At 37.0% G+C, this 18,576-nt stretch overlaps 2 protein-coding genes across 2 annotated transcripts; both read left to right on the forward strand.

Moving 5' to 3' along the window:
• Window positions 1-400: 400 nt before the first annotated feature.
• On the forward strand, window positions 401-2,256 carry LOC113294274 (B3 domain-containing transcription factor VRN1-like). Its single transcript, XM_026542671.1, has 6 exons — window positions 401-610; window positions 700-757; window positions 857-996; window positions 1,141-1,270; window positions 1,385-1,845; window positions 1,993-2,256. Exons 1-6 carry the CDS (start codon window positions 401-403, stop codon window positions 2,254-2,256), a joined length of 1,263 nt encoding a protein of 420 aa, XP_026398456.1.
• Window positions 2,257-16,474: 14,218 nt separating this feature from the next.
• On the forward strand, window positions 16,475-17,014 carry LOC113294276 (SEC14 cytosolic factor-like). The gene is made up of 3 exons (XM_026542672.1): window positions 16,475-16,600; window positions 16,691-16,801; window positions 16,898-17,014. Exons 1-3 carry the CDS (start codon window positions 16,475-16,477, stop codon window positions 17,012-17,014), a joined length of 354 nt encoding a protein of 117 aa, XP_026398457.1.
• The last annotated feature ends 1,562 nt before the right edge of the window (window positions 17,015-18,576 follow it).

The following is an 18,576-nucleotide window of genomic DNA, read 5'->3' on the forward strand; positions in this document are numbered from 1 at the left end:
TCCTTACTGTATAAAATATTTTTTTCAAGAATAGAAAGAGATATCAGAACTCAGAAGAACTAAGGTGGTAATCAGATGGAAAATGAACTTTATATCTACTGTTTGATTAATTAACCTACTCAGAAGAACTACGGTTATGTTTTGAAATCCCAATCAAAAATATTTAACAACCTAACATGGGATTCGGATCTTGAATAAAGTCCAGAACTATACATGATCACTTATGAAAAGCTATAATCTCACATAGGGAACCCGCACCCATCGGACATCGAACTCCTGTGGCTGTGTGGATCCACCCCTAACATCGACTATCCTGATTAGACTTTAGAGGCATGGTTCACTGCATCCTTCCTTAAAATTTCCAAAGTGTACAGTAAATTTTGTTGGGAACTTCAACGGGATGATTCCTTATGATTCTATCCTTCGAAGTCCATCAGGATGTTGGAATGTGAAGGTTAGAGAGGAAGAAGACGGTGGTTTATCTTTCCGAAATGGATGGCCTGATTTTGTTGAAGCACATTATTTAAGCCATGGGGATACTGCTACTATGAAGTATGTCAGTAATTCACAGTTTGATGTTAAGTTGTATGGGACAAACGGATGCGAAAAGGTATTACCTTCTATGGTTAGCAATGGCATAAAATCAGAATATGGACAAGCAAGGAAAAATTAACTGATTATGGTCCAGAGTTTGATCAGCATAAGTATCGTGCAAGCGATTTTGGAAGAGATTCCTTTTGTCAGGACAAAAGGAACCGTGAGTTATTCTTGCACTATATGCATCTTTATCATTTTATAAATTATTTATAAGCTTAGGCGATTAGCGTAATCCTATCTTTCTTATGTATGCATGTAGGTGGATTATTTAACCGCGATGCACTGAAGAGAAAAGCAAATGTCATTGAGGGAAGGTCAAAGGTTCATCACCCAGAATGTTTCTGTGAAGGGAAACCGTATTTTTTCGCTAGCTGGACAGAGAATAAGAAATATCAATTGGTGAGATTCCTCGTATTATCTTTCTCGTGTTAGAACTAACGGAATGTACCATGTTGGTCATCGTGGTGATTATGTACTTCTTTAATAGATTTTACTTAAATTGGGTTGGATTGTGTATTAATTGATGGTTTATGTCTCCTGCAGGAGATTCCCGAAAAGGTGGTAAGGAAATTGGAAAATACATTGTCTGATATTGTCGCTCTGAAAAGAACTAATGGAAGACTTAGGAGTGTGGAACTGAAGAGATCTGAAGGCAAGGTTTGGTTTTACAAAGGTTGGAAAGAATTCACAGAACATCACTCTTTAAGGGATGGTTATGTTTTAAGAATCAGTTAAGATGGGAACTCACAATTTTGTGTACGTATTACCAATTTTTTGGAGTCTCTAGATGATTCTGAAACCCAAGGAGAGTCTAGTCTAAAGAAAAGGTGTCGGTTAATCCAAAGGGAAGAAGATGATAACGTGACATCGTTGGACACACCTCTATGTCGAACTCATGTTGAAAGTAAGACAAATGAGGAAAGAGCAATGCTGTCAGTTCCCCCTGGTTTCGATATCTCTGTGCAACTCAACAAAAATAAGGGAAAAAAGTCTTTAGTATCCCATGTAACCAGGTTACCGTGTCTAGGAAATGAAATAACTATATCAGGTGATTGTCTACCAGTTGTTAAACAAGAAGAGATTGAAGACACGTCCGATGCGCCCGCATCAAAACTTTTCCGTAAATCATCATGGAGAACCAAAGGCAAACAAATGGTGGCTGAAGTAACCAAGTCATTCCAGTCCCAGACAAAATATCCTTTCTTTGCAGTTTATATACGAGAAAGCTATATAACTAGTGCGTATCTGGTAAGAGATCTTGACCTAAAAACTCCACTCTTTTATAAAAACCCATGATTATTGGTCTGTCAGTCTTGAATATACAAAAACAAATTTTCTCCATCTATTTATGTGGTGTGTTACCTGTAAAATGAAAAAACTTTCTTACTTGTGCAGCATATTCCTAGCAGCTTCGCCAAGAAACATCTTCCGGAGAACATAAAGAATGTGATGGTTGGAAATTCAGACAATAAAGTGTGGACGATTGGATATCCTTTCAGAGGTTATAGAACACATCTAGCTGCTGGTTGGAGTTCTCTTAGACGAAATTTAGGTATCTCCATAGGAGATGTTTTTGTCTTTGAGCTGCTTAAGGAAAAAGATGCAGAAATGAGAGTTTCAGTTTTTAGGGAGATTGACAATGTGATAACCAGGTTATGATTGGGTTACAAAAAGGTGTCATGCTTCCTTTTATTTTATTGTATCGAAGTAGTAATGTATGGTAATTTCTAAATTTCAACTTTTGTCATGAAAAGAAAGTTCACATACGGTACGGAAAGGTATCTGTTTACTCCAACCCAAAGTAAACAAAGCTAAGTTATGAGTTCACATATGGTAAATTAAGAACCACATGCCAAAATACTAGGCCACCCCAGCTGGATGTGGATAGTCTGTGTGGCGCGCTAACCACATGCCAATCTTGTCTAAGGAGGATCTTCATATGCTTCTTTCAATATCAAAGCCTTTATCTTTTATCTTGGTCTAAAGTTTTCTGGGCTGATTTGGAAATACACATGTAACCTAGCTGGATCCCTTGGAATGAGCTTTATTCGAATCTATGAACTCGGTTGTTAACAAACCAAAGAACTAAATTTACGAAGTCCATCTCCAAATGACCATCCTTTAGTGCACTAGTTGTTGTCTCCTTTTGTGTCCAACTTTCTTGTCGTCTTAAGATTTTTTTTAAGAGCTTCACGGCCAAACAACCAGTAATCACCCCTCCGCAGATAGTTTCTCCTTTTGTGTCCAACCTTCTTGTCGGTGGGGTGCGTGACTTTTGGTAACCTAATCACATGCTCGATGCACACAGCTGGTTCTTTCAAAAATTAGCAACCCGTTTAAGAATAAAACTTGACTACATTTCTAGTATAAATGACTTAGTGGCGAAGAATAAGTGAGTTCCCATTCGAGTAACCTTAGAGTTGCTGACAAACAAAAGAATTTTTGTTAGGCAATTCACTTCCTTGTAAATTTGTTTGACAGTTGTAAATGGTAGTTGAATCAAGCATGCAATTTCACCCATCATTTTCAGCTAATAATGAAAGGATATTTTAACATTTTATACTCGTTTGTTTGTGGAGAGCTGACTAGTTGACTAATTTAATAGTCCCTTTCTCTTCCTTGCTGTATAAAATATTTTTTTCAAGAATAGAAAGAGATATCAGAACTCAGAAGAACTAAGGTGGTAATCAGATGGAAAATGAACTTTATATCTACTGTTTGATTAATTAACCTACTCAGAAGAACTACGGTTATGTTTTGAAATCCCAATCAAAAATATTTAACAATCTAACATGGGATTCGGATCTTGAATAAAGTCCAGAACTATACATGATCACTTATGAAAAGCTATAATCTCACATAGGGAACCCGCACCCATCGGACATCGAACTCCTGTGGCTGTGTGGATCCACCCCTAACATCGACTATCCTGATTAGACTTTAGAGGCATGGTTCACTGCATCCTTCCTTAAAATTTCCAAAGTGTACTCACAAGAAGTGTTCAATAATCGTCGTTCACATCTATACACATTCTTTGCTTCTACATAAGATAAAGTTAATTTGTTATGATCAAATCTGCACGACTAGGTAAGCTAGATATCTTGCACTCGATAATGGACTTGAACTTACTAATCTAAGTTATTTCACACGTAAAATATGTTCCTTACCAGTTACCTCCTCTAATAGGGTGCAGCATGCTACTCCATTCTTTTAAGAGAGTTGTGCAGTCTCTAGTCTATAGATGTTCTAAGGATGCATATCATCAGGGAAAGCAGTTTTTATGATTTCATCTAAAGATTAAAGAATCAACAGAAATTAACTGGAAAAGAAAACCTTAATCATGAAATCGCTTCATAAAATCTTGATCAGTATTTAAACAGGAAACTTAAGATGGTTTTTTACTACATGAACCATAGTATTAGTAATACCAAATAAAACTAAAGCTAATTATTTAATAAAAACTGATTATTTTTGCTTCATCTTTACATCATAGCGACAAAGCGATTTCTTCTTAGAAAATTCTTCCCCATCCTTACATTGCCTTTGTCATCCAGTTTCTACTTTTCTGCTAATTCTTTTTTAACTTCAAGATGAGCAAATTCCTCTATATCTTCAAGATATGTTTCAAGTTCAGCACCTGTTAATCCATATTGTTCCACCGCGAACTTGTGCATCTCAAAATCCAAACGTCCTAAATAATCCAAATCAGTTGGAGTTGGGAGATTTCTTATTGTTGATTCTGTATACATGAGGCTGTATAGAAACTCAGCTTTCTCTCTGGCAAGTTCAAGTACCGGTTCAGAAAATCTCAAATCTTCCATGACCGTTCTTCTTAATTCCTCTATTTGTTCCAGATAGGTTTCAAGTTCATGATCTGATAATCCATATTGTTCTACCGCGGACTTGTGTATCTCAAAATCCAAACGTCCTAAATAATCCAAATCAGATGGAGATGGGCGAGTTGTTATTGCTGAATCTGAATCCATGAGGCTATATACAAATTCAGCTTTCTTTCTCGCAAGTTGACGTACCTCTTCAGAAAATCTTAAATCTTGCATGGCCATTGTTGCGCGCGTTGACAAACTTTATGCAAGTTTATGGAGTCTTAAAAAGAGTGGATGAGTATTCCTTATATAGGCTGTAAAAATCTTTGTATGCCGGCTTTCCGAATTCTAGTTGGAATTGAACATTAAATCCGAGTGGAGCTCTGCTGATTTTGTATTTCTTTAGGAAGAGAACTGGCGGATGATTCGCTTTCCTTAATTTGTTTTCTGGATATCGCATCATCATGGAAAGACACTTGGATTCCAAAAACCGCTAAATAAGGCAGGCATTAGATTTTAGATAGCCCAAGGTTTTACTAGACCCTGTTATGGCAATTTGCAATGCAATCGTCGACCAAGTCATCTATTGGGGTTGGAAAAAGACACCAGCAAGATGTATTGAAGCAACTCGAGTCATCAAAAGCAGGGTTTTTCAGACTAGTTGAACGAAGACCAACAATCCGCTCAAAAAAAAGTTCGAAAAGAAAAGAACCGACGACATAGGCTGTGCTGTCTTAAACTGCTTTTTGACATACCAGTGCAGCGTACGGCATATGCTCCTCTTCTGGAAATCTTATACGAGTCATATCCACAAACAGCTTTTTGATATGATGACTGAATTCCATTGATATGAGCAAAAATTTTGTTGTTTCTTGCTCATCTGTTTATTCGAGTTGTGGGTTCCGTTATTATGGTGCATCTTATTTTTTTGCTTGGTACGACCTATTGTTCGCGTTGTGAGGATATTTGTTATGTACATTTTGGACATGAACTGGACGATCTGACGATAAGAAGGTTTTTACGTGCCCGTGATTTGGTTGTCGATAAAAGGTTCTGCATTATTTTTGAAATATATCAAATGGAGACGTTCGTTTGTGCCAAACGGTTTTATCCCGGAATCGGGGATAGCATTTGATTTATCCCATAAAAAGTTGTTTATGCAAGGATTTGACAAGAGTGGACGCCCAACTGTAGTCACTTATGCTTCTAAAAATTTTCCTAACAAAGAAAAGGGAGTTGTTGAGGAGTTCAAGCGTAAGTTCTCAGATTTACCATCGAGTCAAGTTCGAATGTGATACAGTAGCACTAGTACTTGTCTGCATCTTAAAACAGCTTAATGGATTAACTGTGTAACTAAAATCGGTGAGTTCCAGGACAACTACCAAGAGAGGCTTCAAAAAGTCTACTTGGTTCACGTCCCTTCTGTCTTTATGGCTGGATGGAAGTTAATCTCCCCATTTATCGATAGTAACACCGGGAAGAAGGTAATGCCTTATTCACCCCAACAAGATCATATCTTCCCTTTAGATTAGATGGTTACGTAAATGCTCAAGTTTGTGATGTTTGACACAATCTTGCAGATTGTATTTGGAAAACAAAAACCTTATGTCAACTCTTCTTGAAGACATCGATGTGAGCCAACTGCCAGAAGTTTATGGAGGAAAACAACCCTTGGTTCCCATTGAAGAATGCTAAGTGGTTATATAGCGTTTTTGTGTACCTTGGATATTCATGCACATTCCAAAATCTTACCTAAGCAATCCTTAAGACATATCGATACTGAGAAGTTGAGGTAGACGATCCTATGTTTGACCTTAAATTAAGCACTCACTGTTGTTACTTCAGTTGTGTATCACAGCGCTTCAGAAGCTATGTATCATTTATTTTATTTTTCATGTGTAGTTTCCTACGGTTGAGATTCTACAGATAATTGTAATGGTGAGACAGATATATATCTCACCGCATCTTGTGCGATTAAGAAATACTGTAACTATTACATTGAATGGATTGTATCCGAGGAAAATATACTTCCGTAAACCATTTCGCCTGTTCTTGTGGTACTCATTTCTTAATATTTTTGCTTAAAAATCTAGACTTTGATCTCGGGATCTTTCATGATTTCCAGCGTGTCTAGAAAGCTTATGATTTCCAGCATAAGCTTGTTCACAAAGTGCGTATCTGGTAAGAGATCTTGACCTAAAAACTCCACTCTTTTATAAAAACCCATGATTATTGGTCTGTCAGTCTTGAATATACAAAAACAAATTTTCTCCATCTATTTATGTGGTGTGTTACCTGTAAAATGAAAAAACTTTCTTACCTGTGCAGCATATTCCTAGCAGCTTCGCCAAGAAACATCTTCCGGAGAACATAAAGAATGTGATGGTTCGAAATTCAGACAATAAAGTGTGGACGATTGGATATCCTTTCAGAGGTTATAGAACACATCTAGCTGCTGGTTGGAGTTCTCTTAGACGAAATTTAGGTATCTCCAAAGGAGATGTTTGTGTCTTTGAGCTGCTTAAGGAAAAAGATGCAGAAATGAGAGTTTCAGTTTTTAGGGAGATTGACAATGTGATAACCAGGTTATGATTGGGTTACAAAAAGGTGTCATGCTTCCTTTTATTTTATTGTATCGAAGTAGTAATGTATGGTAATTTCTAAATTTCAACTTTTGTCATGAAAAGAAAGTTCACATACGGTACGGAAAGGTATCTGTTTACTCCAACCCAAAGTAAACAAAGCTAAGTTATGAGTTCACATATGGTAAATTAAGAACCACATGCCAAAATACTAGGCCACCCCAGCTGGATGTGGATAGGCTGTGTGGCGCGCTAACCACATGCCAATCTTGTCTAAGGAGGATCTTCATATACTTCTTTCAATATCAAAGCCTTTATCTTTTATCTTGGTCTAAAGTTTTCTGGGCTGATTTGGAAATACACATGTAACCTAGCTGGATCCCTTGGAATGAGCTTTATTCGAATCTATGAACTCGGTTGTTAACAAACCAAAGAACTAAATTTACAAAGTCCATCTCCAAATGACCATCCTTTAGTGCACTAGTTGTTGTCTCCTTTTGTGTCCAACTTTCTTGTCGTCTTAAGATTCTTTTTAAGAGCTTCACGGCCAAACAACCAGTAATCACCCCTGCGCAGATAGTTTCTCCTTTTGTGTCCAACCTTCTTGTCGGAGGGGTGCGTGACTTTTGGTAACCTAATCACATGCTCGATGCACACAACTGGTTCTTTCAAAAATTAGCAACCAGTTTAAGAATAAAACTTGACTACATTTCTAGTATAAATGACTTAGTGGCGAAGAATCAGTGAGTTCCCATTCGAGTAACCTTAGAGTTGCTGACAAATAAAACAATTTTTGTTAGGCCATTCACTTCCTTGTAAATTTGTTTGACAGTTGACAGTTGTAAATGGTAGTTGTACCATGCATGCAATTTCACCCATCATTTTCAGCTAATAATGAAAGAATATTTTAACATTTTATACTCATTTGTTTGTGGAGCGCTGTAGAGCTGGCAAACAAGCCCAAAACCCGCGGGTTCACCCGGCCCGGCCCGTAAAAACCCTAACCCGGCTCGGCTGGTTTCTAAACAAGCCGGGTTAGGGTTGGTAAATTGCAGGCCAGTGCACAAACGGGTTAACCCGGCCCGTCCCGCCAAAACCGCGGGTTCAGCCCGTCAACCCGCCCTGGGTAACTTGTGAAGACACGTGGCGTCGCCCGACTCGCCCCTCCCATGAGTCCTATACGTGTCTGTCTCCCCAACTTCTATACTCTATACGTGTTCTAACTTCTCTACGCGTGGTATAAGAAAAAGAAAAACCTAGATAATTCCCTTTCGTTCGTTTCTCTAATTCTCTGAGAAGTGAACTCTGAAGAACCGTGAATCTCTAATTCTCAGAGTCTGAAGAACTCTGTCACTTCTCAATGTTCTCATCTTCTTCTTCTTAGCAACCTAAATCAATCGTGATTCGTGAGTCCGTGACTCTTGAGATTAAACATAAATCAATCGGATTCAGTTCATGTTAGCCTACAAGCGGAATTTGTTCTTTTGATTTGTGGATAACAAAAGAATCTCAATCATCAAAACTCAAAAGGTATTATTACTTTAATTTGCAGTCTATTTTCTTTTTGGATTGTTAATATAAAAACTTTTCTGATTTTGTGGTCTTATTAATCTAACTATTTGCAGTCAGTCTACCTTTGTGGTCTTATTAATCTGATTTTGAGTTTTTGACTATATTTATATCAGTATATGATTCTAGTTCTCAGTGATTTCGATTTTTGAATGTGTGAGGGTTTGTGTTAGTATAGATTCTATAGAATCATAGATGGATCTTATTGAAATATTGAATACTGATTAAGTACTGTTGTTGAACTTTTTTTTAATGATTTTCTATGAATGTGTGTGTTGGATTTGATTGATCATTATTTTTTCCCTAATTCTAGAAGGATACTTATTTGAATAGGTTCAATTATACACTACAGAAGAGCATTGTTTGATTGAAATGGAAGTAAAACCCATATGGGAATTTTGATAATTGGGTCCAGGGGGTTTCTAGGATCCCGCAGGGAAATTGGGTTTTGGCTTTTTGTGTCTATGTTTGATTAGCTTAAGGAGAAGCTGACAAAGTTTCAGGGAGAATTCACCTGATTGAGAATCTAAGGATATGGGTAGTGCCGTAGTGACTACTAGTTAGGTTATGCTTAATGACTTGTATTTTGTACAAATTATCTGTACTTGGCTAAATCATCTCACTTCTTAGTTCACTTTTGAGATAGGTTTCTTTATTCATCTATCGGAGTACTCTTGTTGTTTGATTGTTTAGAACTCTGTTCGGTGATACTTTTGTTGGTTGATTGTTAAGAGTCTAGTCTTACCAATACTCCAGCAAGAGCTAGTAGGGGAACCCAGTTCAATAACATCTAATGGGTCAATGGTTGACTGACTGGTGAAAATTAAGAAAGTGTTTTGTCAATTAGCATGAATGTCTGCAAACTGCAATGAACATTTATCTGTCGGTGGTTCATGTAGGATAACATCCATGGATGACGGTGGAGCCAATAAATTTAGATGACAAAGGAAAACACTAGAAGGAAGGATTGGCCTTTTGTGATAGGATATGTAAGCAGCTAAGCATGGCATCCAGACTGTAGTAGCATCACGATCATGCGGTGAATGCGATTTACAGTTCTGATAACCTTAACTAGATTGAATTCTATTTGCAGAGAGTTTTAAATTTTTCTGTAGCTTTAAATGTTTGAGCAATTCAAGGTGGATTTAAACAAAAAAAAATATAGGATGGATGTCTAACTGGGAGTAGTACATGATCTTTTCTTTGCCAAACCCAATGTTCATTTTCAGACTTCTTATATGTCTCATAAAAACATTGAAAGCACCTTTACCTTGCATTTCATTTCTCATCGCATTATATTTGGGAAGGGACCATTAACAATAAATAAGATTCTTTTTTTTTGGCAGTGTACTTGAGAACAAATTCAGTGGGATAAGAGAAGGATTCCGAAATAAATATTTATTGGCAGTGTACCTTAAGATAGAAAGAGAGTCCAGCAAGTGAGCATCCAAGGAAGGTTTCTGTCGCAGACACCTGAAAAACAAGTAAGCAAACCAGACTACATTTTTCACCAAGGTGTCTCTTTATACTTGTAGGCTAACATGAACTCATTGAACTGTCAATCCACTTACAATCATAAGAGGCCTTCTTCCTGATTTATCCATTAAGATTGCACCCAATATTTTTGTTGGTACCTGTTAATCAGTTTGTTATTTAGACTTTAGCTTAGTTTTCTCAAATTCTGAGTATTGTGCTTCTGATACGCTGTTTACGTCTTGTACATGGAATGGCACTGTGTATGTTTCCCTTCCAATAATCGTCGATCAGCCATCTTTTGAGTTTATACTTTATATGGACATTGTTGAAACTTGAAGATGAAATTAGATTTGGCCTGGTTGTGTAGAATTTAGAATGAGCTGATGTTAAGACAGCACTGCAGGTCAGTTGTTGTTGACACTTGACATGTTGTTGTGAATTTGGAAGATGAAAGTTTTTCAAATGTTACATTTTTGAGTAAGTAATGTACTGATTTTTGAGTCTGACCTATTCTTTGTGGCTCCATTATTCTAGGAGTCAAGTGTACAAGAACAGTATAACGATGTTATGAGTAGTGAGGATGACGATGTTGAAATGGTAGATTCTGAGAATGTCTCTGCAACTGTTGGTTGTGCACCTACAGCTATTTCAATTGGAAAGAAAGGAAACAATTCAAAGAAATCTCGACTTAGATCTGATGTTTGGGACTTTTTTGACCGCGTTAAAGAGAAAGATGGAACAGAGAAGGGAGTGTGTAAGGCTTGTAAATTTGGATATAAATATGAAAGCAGCAAAGGCGGAACCTCATCTATGAGAAGGCATGTGTGTCCTCAGCGTCAGTCTAAGGACATAGGGCAGATGATGTTATCTGCAAAGAACGGCCAGCTGTCTACCCGCGTACGCAAATTTGATCAAATGAAGTTCCGGGATCTTCTTTCAACATTACTCATTGCAAGAAACGTCCCATTTTCGTTGGTGGAATGGAAAGAATTTAGGGATATATGTGCTTATCTAAATGAGGATGCTAAACCAATATCAAGGAATACTGGGAAAGCTGATGTTATCAAAAGACATAAAACACGAAAAGAAGGTATTCGAAACATGTTGAAACTTGCTCCAGGTATGTTGCAGTCCAGAATTTCAAATTTCGGTGACATGTTTTGTTTCTTACTTTTGTATGTATGAGTGATTGATTATCATAATATTTGCTGATGTATTTGACTTATCCTTGCAGGTAGGATGTGTCTAACATCTGACATGTGGACTTCTGTTACGACTACAGGGTATATAAGCTTAACTGTGCACTATCTTGATCAAAATTGGGAGTTAAAGAAGTATCTTCTGAATTTTTGTGAACTTCCACCACCTCATACAGGTTAAGCACTTAATTCATGACATCTTTTATTTTATCATGTGATATTTATATATTGCTTATTTGCTTTAGTCTTGAGATTTTCCACCACCTCATACAAGTGAATTACTTAATTGGGGTTTTAACTTTTACCCATTCCACTCTTTGATAGGTGAAAATCTTTCTGCCATGCTATTTGCGATGATAGAAGATTGGGGAATTGAAGATAAAGTATCCAACATCACCTTGGATAACGCTGCAAATAACGGAGCTTGTGCTAGAATTATGCAAAGCAGACTTGTTGCGAAGAAGATCTTGTTTAACAAGGGAAAATACTTTCATGTGCGTTGTTGTGCTCACATCTTAGCTCTTATCGTAAAAGATGGACTTGTGAAGATTGATCCAGCTGTGCTTAAGATAAGAAAGTCTGTGAAGTCCCTTAAAAAGTCTCAAGTAAGAAAACAAAAATTCTTGGACATTGTTGATGCTTTAGGAATGTCTGGAACAAGAAGGGGTATTCGTCAAGACGTGAGCACAAGGTGGGTTTCTACTATTATTTTGTTATACTTATACAGTTAGAGATTGTATTAATGTTTATAGTATACTCACTTGGTGTTGTTTTATACAGGTGGAATTCAACTTATCTCATGTTGGACAGCTGTCTTGTTTATAGAGTTGTTTTTGCTCATTTAAAGGAGGTGGATCCAGACTATGAAGACTGTCCAACTGATGAAGAATGGGAGAAAATTGAAGTTGTCACAAAGTTTCTCAAGACATTTTATGATCTCACGACTTTATTTTCTGGTAGTAAGTATCCTACTTCCAATCTTTATTTTGAAGGAGTTTGTCGAGTTCAGGTGTTACTCAAAAAAGAAAGTACAAATGATATTGATTACATTAGGGAGATGGTAAAATAGATGCAAGAAAAATTTAACAGTTATTGGACGAACTTGAGTCCTATATTGGCTATTGCACTTGTGTTAGATCCTAGATATAAACTTCATTATCTGAATTTTGCTTACTCCAAGTTGTATCCTGATGTAAGAGTACTAGAAAGAAAAGTTAATGATGTGCGTGATGAAATGAAAAAACTTTATAATGAGTATTGCATCTTTTCAAGAGCTTCTGGAATTGGAACTCAGAATTTGGGTACTCAAACCGATGGGAATTCTGCCCATCAAGGAAGTGAGTGGTACGAGGTAATTTTGAAGCTTATTTATTACGTACATGTGGTCTTGTATTATTTTGTGTTTTATCTGTGTGTGTTTGTGAAGTTATTGTACTTTATGTTCTTATAGAAGATAACTAGTACTTTGCTCTCATTTCTAACTTCTTTCTTGTTTTATGCAGGAATACGCTGCAGCACAGGAAAATGGTGGTGGTGATCTGCAATCTGACTTGTCAGAATTAGATCTATATCTTAGTGAGAAACATCCTTGTCAACGGAATCCATCATTCGACATCCTAATGTATTGGAAAGGCCAGGAGCAACGATTTCCAGTTCTTTCAAGAATGGCTGGGGACATCTTGTCAATTCCTATTTCAACCGTCGCTTCAGAATCTGCATTTAGTATTGGCGGAAGGGTAATTGATCGATTTCGGAGTTCCTTATTACCTGAAAATGCTAGGCGGTGATAACAACTCGTGATTGGGACCTTGGAGTTGGTAAGTGCCTGTATTGCATTTAGTTGAATATCTAAATTTCATATTTAACTTCGATGGTGTTTATCCATGTAGGAAAAGAAGATTTGGATGAGGAAAATGGGCTTATTGGAGAAGATGTATTAGGATTTGAACTTGGTGTATTGGAGGATGAGGCATTGGAGGATGGCGAAGTAAGTTCTTATGCGTCTAATTAGTATGCGTAGTTGCATACTTCTTCAATATAAAGCGGGGTAAATATGCAAATTCTGACTTGTTTCTTTTTTTTTGTTTGATTTATTTTTGCTTGGAATTACAGATTCATAATAATGATTAGTTGGAGCAACTCAAAGATAGACATGGAAAATGAGAATGTTTTTTGGACAAATTGTTTTTTGGACAGACAGTTATCACAGTGTCTCCAAATTTTGTATAGAAAAGAGATTGGAGATGTTTTTTTGGACAGTTATCAGTTTTTGGTTTAACCACAATATATATTTTGTGCAGGATCTATGGTATGGTAAAATGGTATTACTAGTTACTACGGTATCGATTCTCAAAGGGTATTTTTCTTTGTTGAACTGTGTAATTGTAACTGTGACTGACTGACTGTGTAACTGGTATAATGGTATTAGTATTACTATTAAACAGTTGTTACTTGTTAAGATTTTCAATTTTATCATTTTGTTTCACTAGATTTTTAAATTTTGATAATGTCACTAGTGAATCTGTTGTTGATTGAAAATTTGAAATGAATCTAAATATGAAATGAGTTATGTGAATGTTATGTTAGGTTGCAGCAGTCTTGCCCAGAAAACAGTGAAATAGTGAATACTCTGTAGGACAATTCAGATCTGACATACGGGCGGGCTAACCCGTGAGCCCGCAAGTTCAGCCCGTTACGGGTACGGGTTGAAGAAATGCTAACCCGCGAAGAATTTCCACCCGCGGGTTTCGACCCGTATTAACCCGAACCCGTAGAACCCGTAACGGGCCAGCCCCGGCCCGCCCGGTTGCCAGCTCTAGAGCGCTGACTAGTTGACTAATTTAATAGTCCCTTTCTCTTCCTTACTGTATAAAATATTTTTTTCAAGAATAGAAAGAGATATCAGAACTCAGAAGAACTAAGGTGGTAATCAGATGGAAAATGAACTTTATATCTACTGTTTGATTAATTAACCTACTCAGAAGAACTACGGTTATGTTTTGAAATCCCAATCAAAAATATTTAACAACCTAACATGGGATTCGGATCTTGAATAAAGTCCAGAACTATACATGATCACTTATGAAAAGCTATAATCTCACATAGGGAACCCGCACCCATCGGACATCGAACTCCTGTGGCTGTGTGGATCCACCCCTAACATCGACTATCCTGATTAGACTTTAGAGGCATGGTTCACTGCATCCTTCCTTAAAATTTCCAAAGTGTACTCACAAGAAGTGTTCAATAATCGTCGTTCACATCTATACACATTCTTTGCTTCTACATAAGATAAAGTTAATTTGTTATGATCAAATCTGCACGACTAGGTAAGCTAGATATCTTGCACTCGATAATGGACTTGAACTTACTAATCTAAGTTATTTCACACGTAAAATATGTTCCTTACCAGTTACCTCCTCTAATAGGGTGCAGCATGCTACTCCATTCTTTTAAGAGAGTTGTGCAGTCTCTAGTCTATAGATGTTCTAAGGATGCATATCATCAGGGAAAGCAGTTTTTATGATTTCATCTAAAGATTAAAGAATCAACAGAAATTAACTGGAAAAGAAAACCTTAATCATGAAATCGCTTCATAAAATCTTGATCAGTATTTAAACAGGAAACTTAAGATGGTTTTTTACTACATGAACCATAGTATTAGTAATACCAAATAAAACTAAAGCTAATTATTTATTAAAAACTGATTATTTTTGTTTCATCTTTACATCATAGCGACAAAGCGATTTCTTCTTAGAAAATTCTTCCCCATCCTTACATTGCCTTTGTCATCCAGTTTCTACTTTTCTGCTAATTCTTTTTTAACTTCAAGATGAGCAAATTCCTCTATATCTTCAAGATATGTTTCAAGTTCAGCACCTGTTAATCCATATTGTTCCACCGCGATCTTGTGCATCTCAAAATCCAAACGTCCTAAATAATCCAAATCAGTTGGAGTTGGGAGATTTTTTATCGTTGATTCTGTATACATGAGGCTGTATTGAAACTCAGCTTTCTCTCTGGCAAGTTCAAGTACCGGTTCAGAAAATCTCAAATCTTCCATGACCGTTCTTCTTAATTCCTCTATTTGTTCCAGATACGTTTCAAGTTCATGATCTGATAATCCATATTGTTCTACCGCGGACTTGTGTATCTCAAAATCCAAACGTCCTAAATAATCCAAATCAGATGGAGATGGGCGAGTTGTTATTGCTGAATCTGAATCCATGAGGCTATATACAAATTCAGCTTTCTTTCTCGCAAGTTGACGTACCTCTTCAGAAAATCTTAAATCTTGCATGGCCATTGTTGCGCGCGTTGACAGACTTTATGCAAGCGTTTATGGAGTCTTAAAAAGAGTGGATGAGTATTCCTTATATAGGCTGTAAAAATCTTTGTATGCCGGCTTTCCGAATTCTAGTTGGAATTGAACATTAAATCCGAGTGGAGCTCTGCTGATTTTGTATTTCTTTAGGAAGAGAACTGGCGGATGATTCGCTTTCCTTAATTTGTTTTCTGGATATCGCATCATCATGGAAAGACATTGGGATTCCAAAAACCGCTAAATAAGGCAGGCATTAGATTTTAGATAGCCCAAGGTTTTACTAGACCCTGTTATGGCAATTTGCAATGCAATCGTCGACCAAGTCATCTATTGGAGTTGGAAAAAGACACCAGCAAGATGTATTGAAGCAACTCGAGTCATCAAAAGCAGGGTTTTTCAGACTAGTTGAACGAAGACCAACAATCCGCTCAAAAAAAAGTTCGAAAAGAAAAGAACCGACGACATAGGCTGTGCTGTCTTAAACTGCTTTTTGATATACCAGTGCAGCGTACGGCATATGCTCCTCTTCTGGAGCAAAAATCTTATACGAGTCATATCCACAAACAGCTTTTTGATATGAGGACTGAATTCCATTGATATGAGCAAAAATTTGTTGTTTCTTGCTTATCTGTTTATTCGAGTTATGGGTTCCGTTATTATGGTGCATCTTATTTTTTTGCTTGGTACGACCTATTGTTCGCGTTGTGAGGATATTTGTTATGTACATTTTGGACAGGAACTGGACGATCTGACGATAAGAAGGTTTTTACGTGCCCGTGATTTGGTTGTCGATAAAAGGTTCTGCATTTTTTGAAATATATCAAATGGAGACGTTCGTTTGTGCCAAACGGTTTTATCCCGGAATCGGGGATAACATTTGATTTATCCCATAAAAAGTTGTTTATGCAAGGATTTGACAAGAGTGGACGCCCAACTGTAGTCACTTATGCTTCTAAACATTTTCCTAACAAAGAAAAGGGAGTTGTTGAGGAGTTCAAGCGTAAGTTCTCAGATTTACCATCGAGTCAAGTTCGAATGTGATACAGTAGCACTAGTACTTGTCTGCATCTTAAAACAGCTTAATGGATCAATTGTGTAACTAAAATCGGTGAGTTTCAGGACAACTACCAAGAGAGGCTTCAAAAAGTCTACTTAGTTCACGTCCCTTCTGTCTTTATGGATGGATGGAAGTTAATCTCCCCATTTATCGATAGTAACACCGGGAAGAAGGTAATGCCTTATTCACCCCAACAAGATCATATCTTCCCTTTAGATTAGATGGTTACGTAAATGCTCAAGTTTGTGATGTTTGACACAATCTTGCAGATTGTATTTGTGGAAAACAAAAACCTTATGTCAACTCTTCTTGAAGACATCGATGTGAGCCAACTGCCAGAAGTTTATGGAGGAAAACAACCCTTGGTTCCCATTGAAGAATGCTAAGTGGTTATATAGCGTTTTTGTGTACCTTGGGATATTCATGCACATTCCAAAATCTTACCTAAGCAATCCTTAAGACATATCGATACTGAGAAGTTGAGGTAGACGATCCTATGTTTGACCTTAAATTAAGCACTCACTGTTGTTACTTCAGTTGTGTATCACAGCGCTTCAGAAGCTATGTATCATTTATTTTATTTTTCATGTGTAGTTTCCTACGGTTGAGATTCTACAGATAATTGTAATGGTGAGACAGATATATATCTCACCGCATCTTGTGCGATTAAGAAATACTGTAACTGTTACATTGAATGGATTGTATCCGAGGAAAATATACTTCCGTAAACCATTTCGCCTGTTCTTGTGGTACTCATTTCTTAATATTTTTGCTTAAAAATCTAGACTTTGATCTCGGGATCTTTCATGATTTCCAGCGTGTCTAGAAAGCTTATGATTTCCAGCATAAGCTTGTTCACAAAGTGCGTATCTGGTAAGAGATCTTGACCTAAAAACTCCACTCTTTTATAAAAACCCATGATTATTGGTCTGTCAGTCTTGAATATACAAAAACAAATTTTCTCCATCTATTTATGTGGTGTGTTACCTGTAAAATGAAAAAACTTTCTTACCTGTGCAGCATATTCCTAGCAGCTTCGCCAAGAAACATCTTCCGGAGAACATAAAGAATGTGATGGTTCGAAATTCAGACATAAAGTGTGGACGATTGGATATCCTTTCAGAGGTTATAGAACACATCTAGCTGCTGGTTGGAGTTCTCTTAGACGAAATTTAGGTATCTCCAAAGGAGATGTTTGTGTCTTTGAGATGCTTAAGGAAAAAGATGCAGAAAATGAGAGTTCAGTTTTTAGGGAGATTGACAATGTGATAACCAGGTTATGATTGGGTTACAAAAAGGTGTCATGCTTCCTTTATTTTATTGTATCGAAGTAGTAATGTATGGTATTTCTAAATTTCAACTTTTGTCATGAAAAGAAAGTTCACATACGGTACGGAAAGGTATCTGTTTACTCCAACCCAAATAAAACAAAGCTAAGTTATGAGTTCAAATATGGTAAATTAAGAACCACATGCCAAAAATACTAGGCACCCCAGCTGGATGTGGATAGGCTGTGTGGCGCGCTAACCACATGCCAATCTTGTTAAGGAGGATCTTCATATACTTCTTTCAATATCAAAGCCTTTATCTTTTATCTTGGTCTAAAGTTTTCTGGGCTGATTTGGAAATACACATGTAACCTAGCTGGATCCCTTGGAATGAGCTTTATTCGAATCTATGAACTCGGTTGTTAACAAACCAAAGAACTAAATTTACAAAGTCCATCTCCAAATGACCATCCTTTAGTGCACTAGTTGTTGTCTCCTTTTGTGTCCAACTTTCTTGTCGTCTTAAGATTCTTTTTAAGAGCTTCACGGCCAAACAACCAGTAATCACCCCTGCGCAGATAGTTTCTCCTTTTGTGTCCAACCTTCTTGTCGGAGGGGTGCGTGACTTTTGGTAACCTAATCACATGCTCGATGCACACAACTGGTTCTTTCAAAAATTA

Source organism: Papaver somniferum, chromosome 7 (assembly GCF_003573695.1).
Source record: "Papaver somniferum cultivar HN1 chromosome 7, ASM357369v1, whole genome shotgun sequence".
Classification (NCBI taxonomy): domain Eukaryota; kingdom Viridiplantae; phylum Streptophyta; class Magnoliopsida; order Ranunculales; family Papaveraceae; genus Papaver; species Papaver somniferum.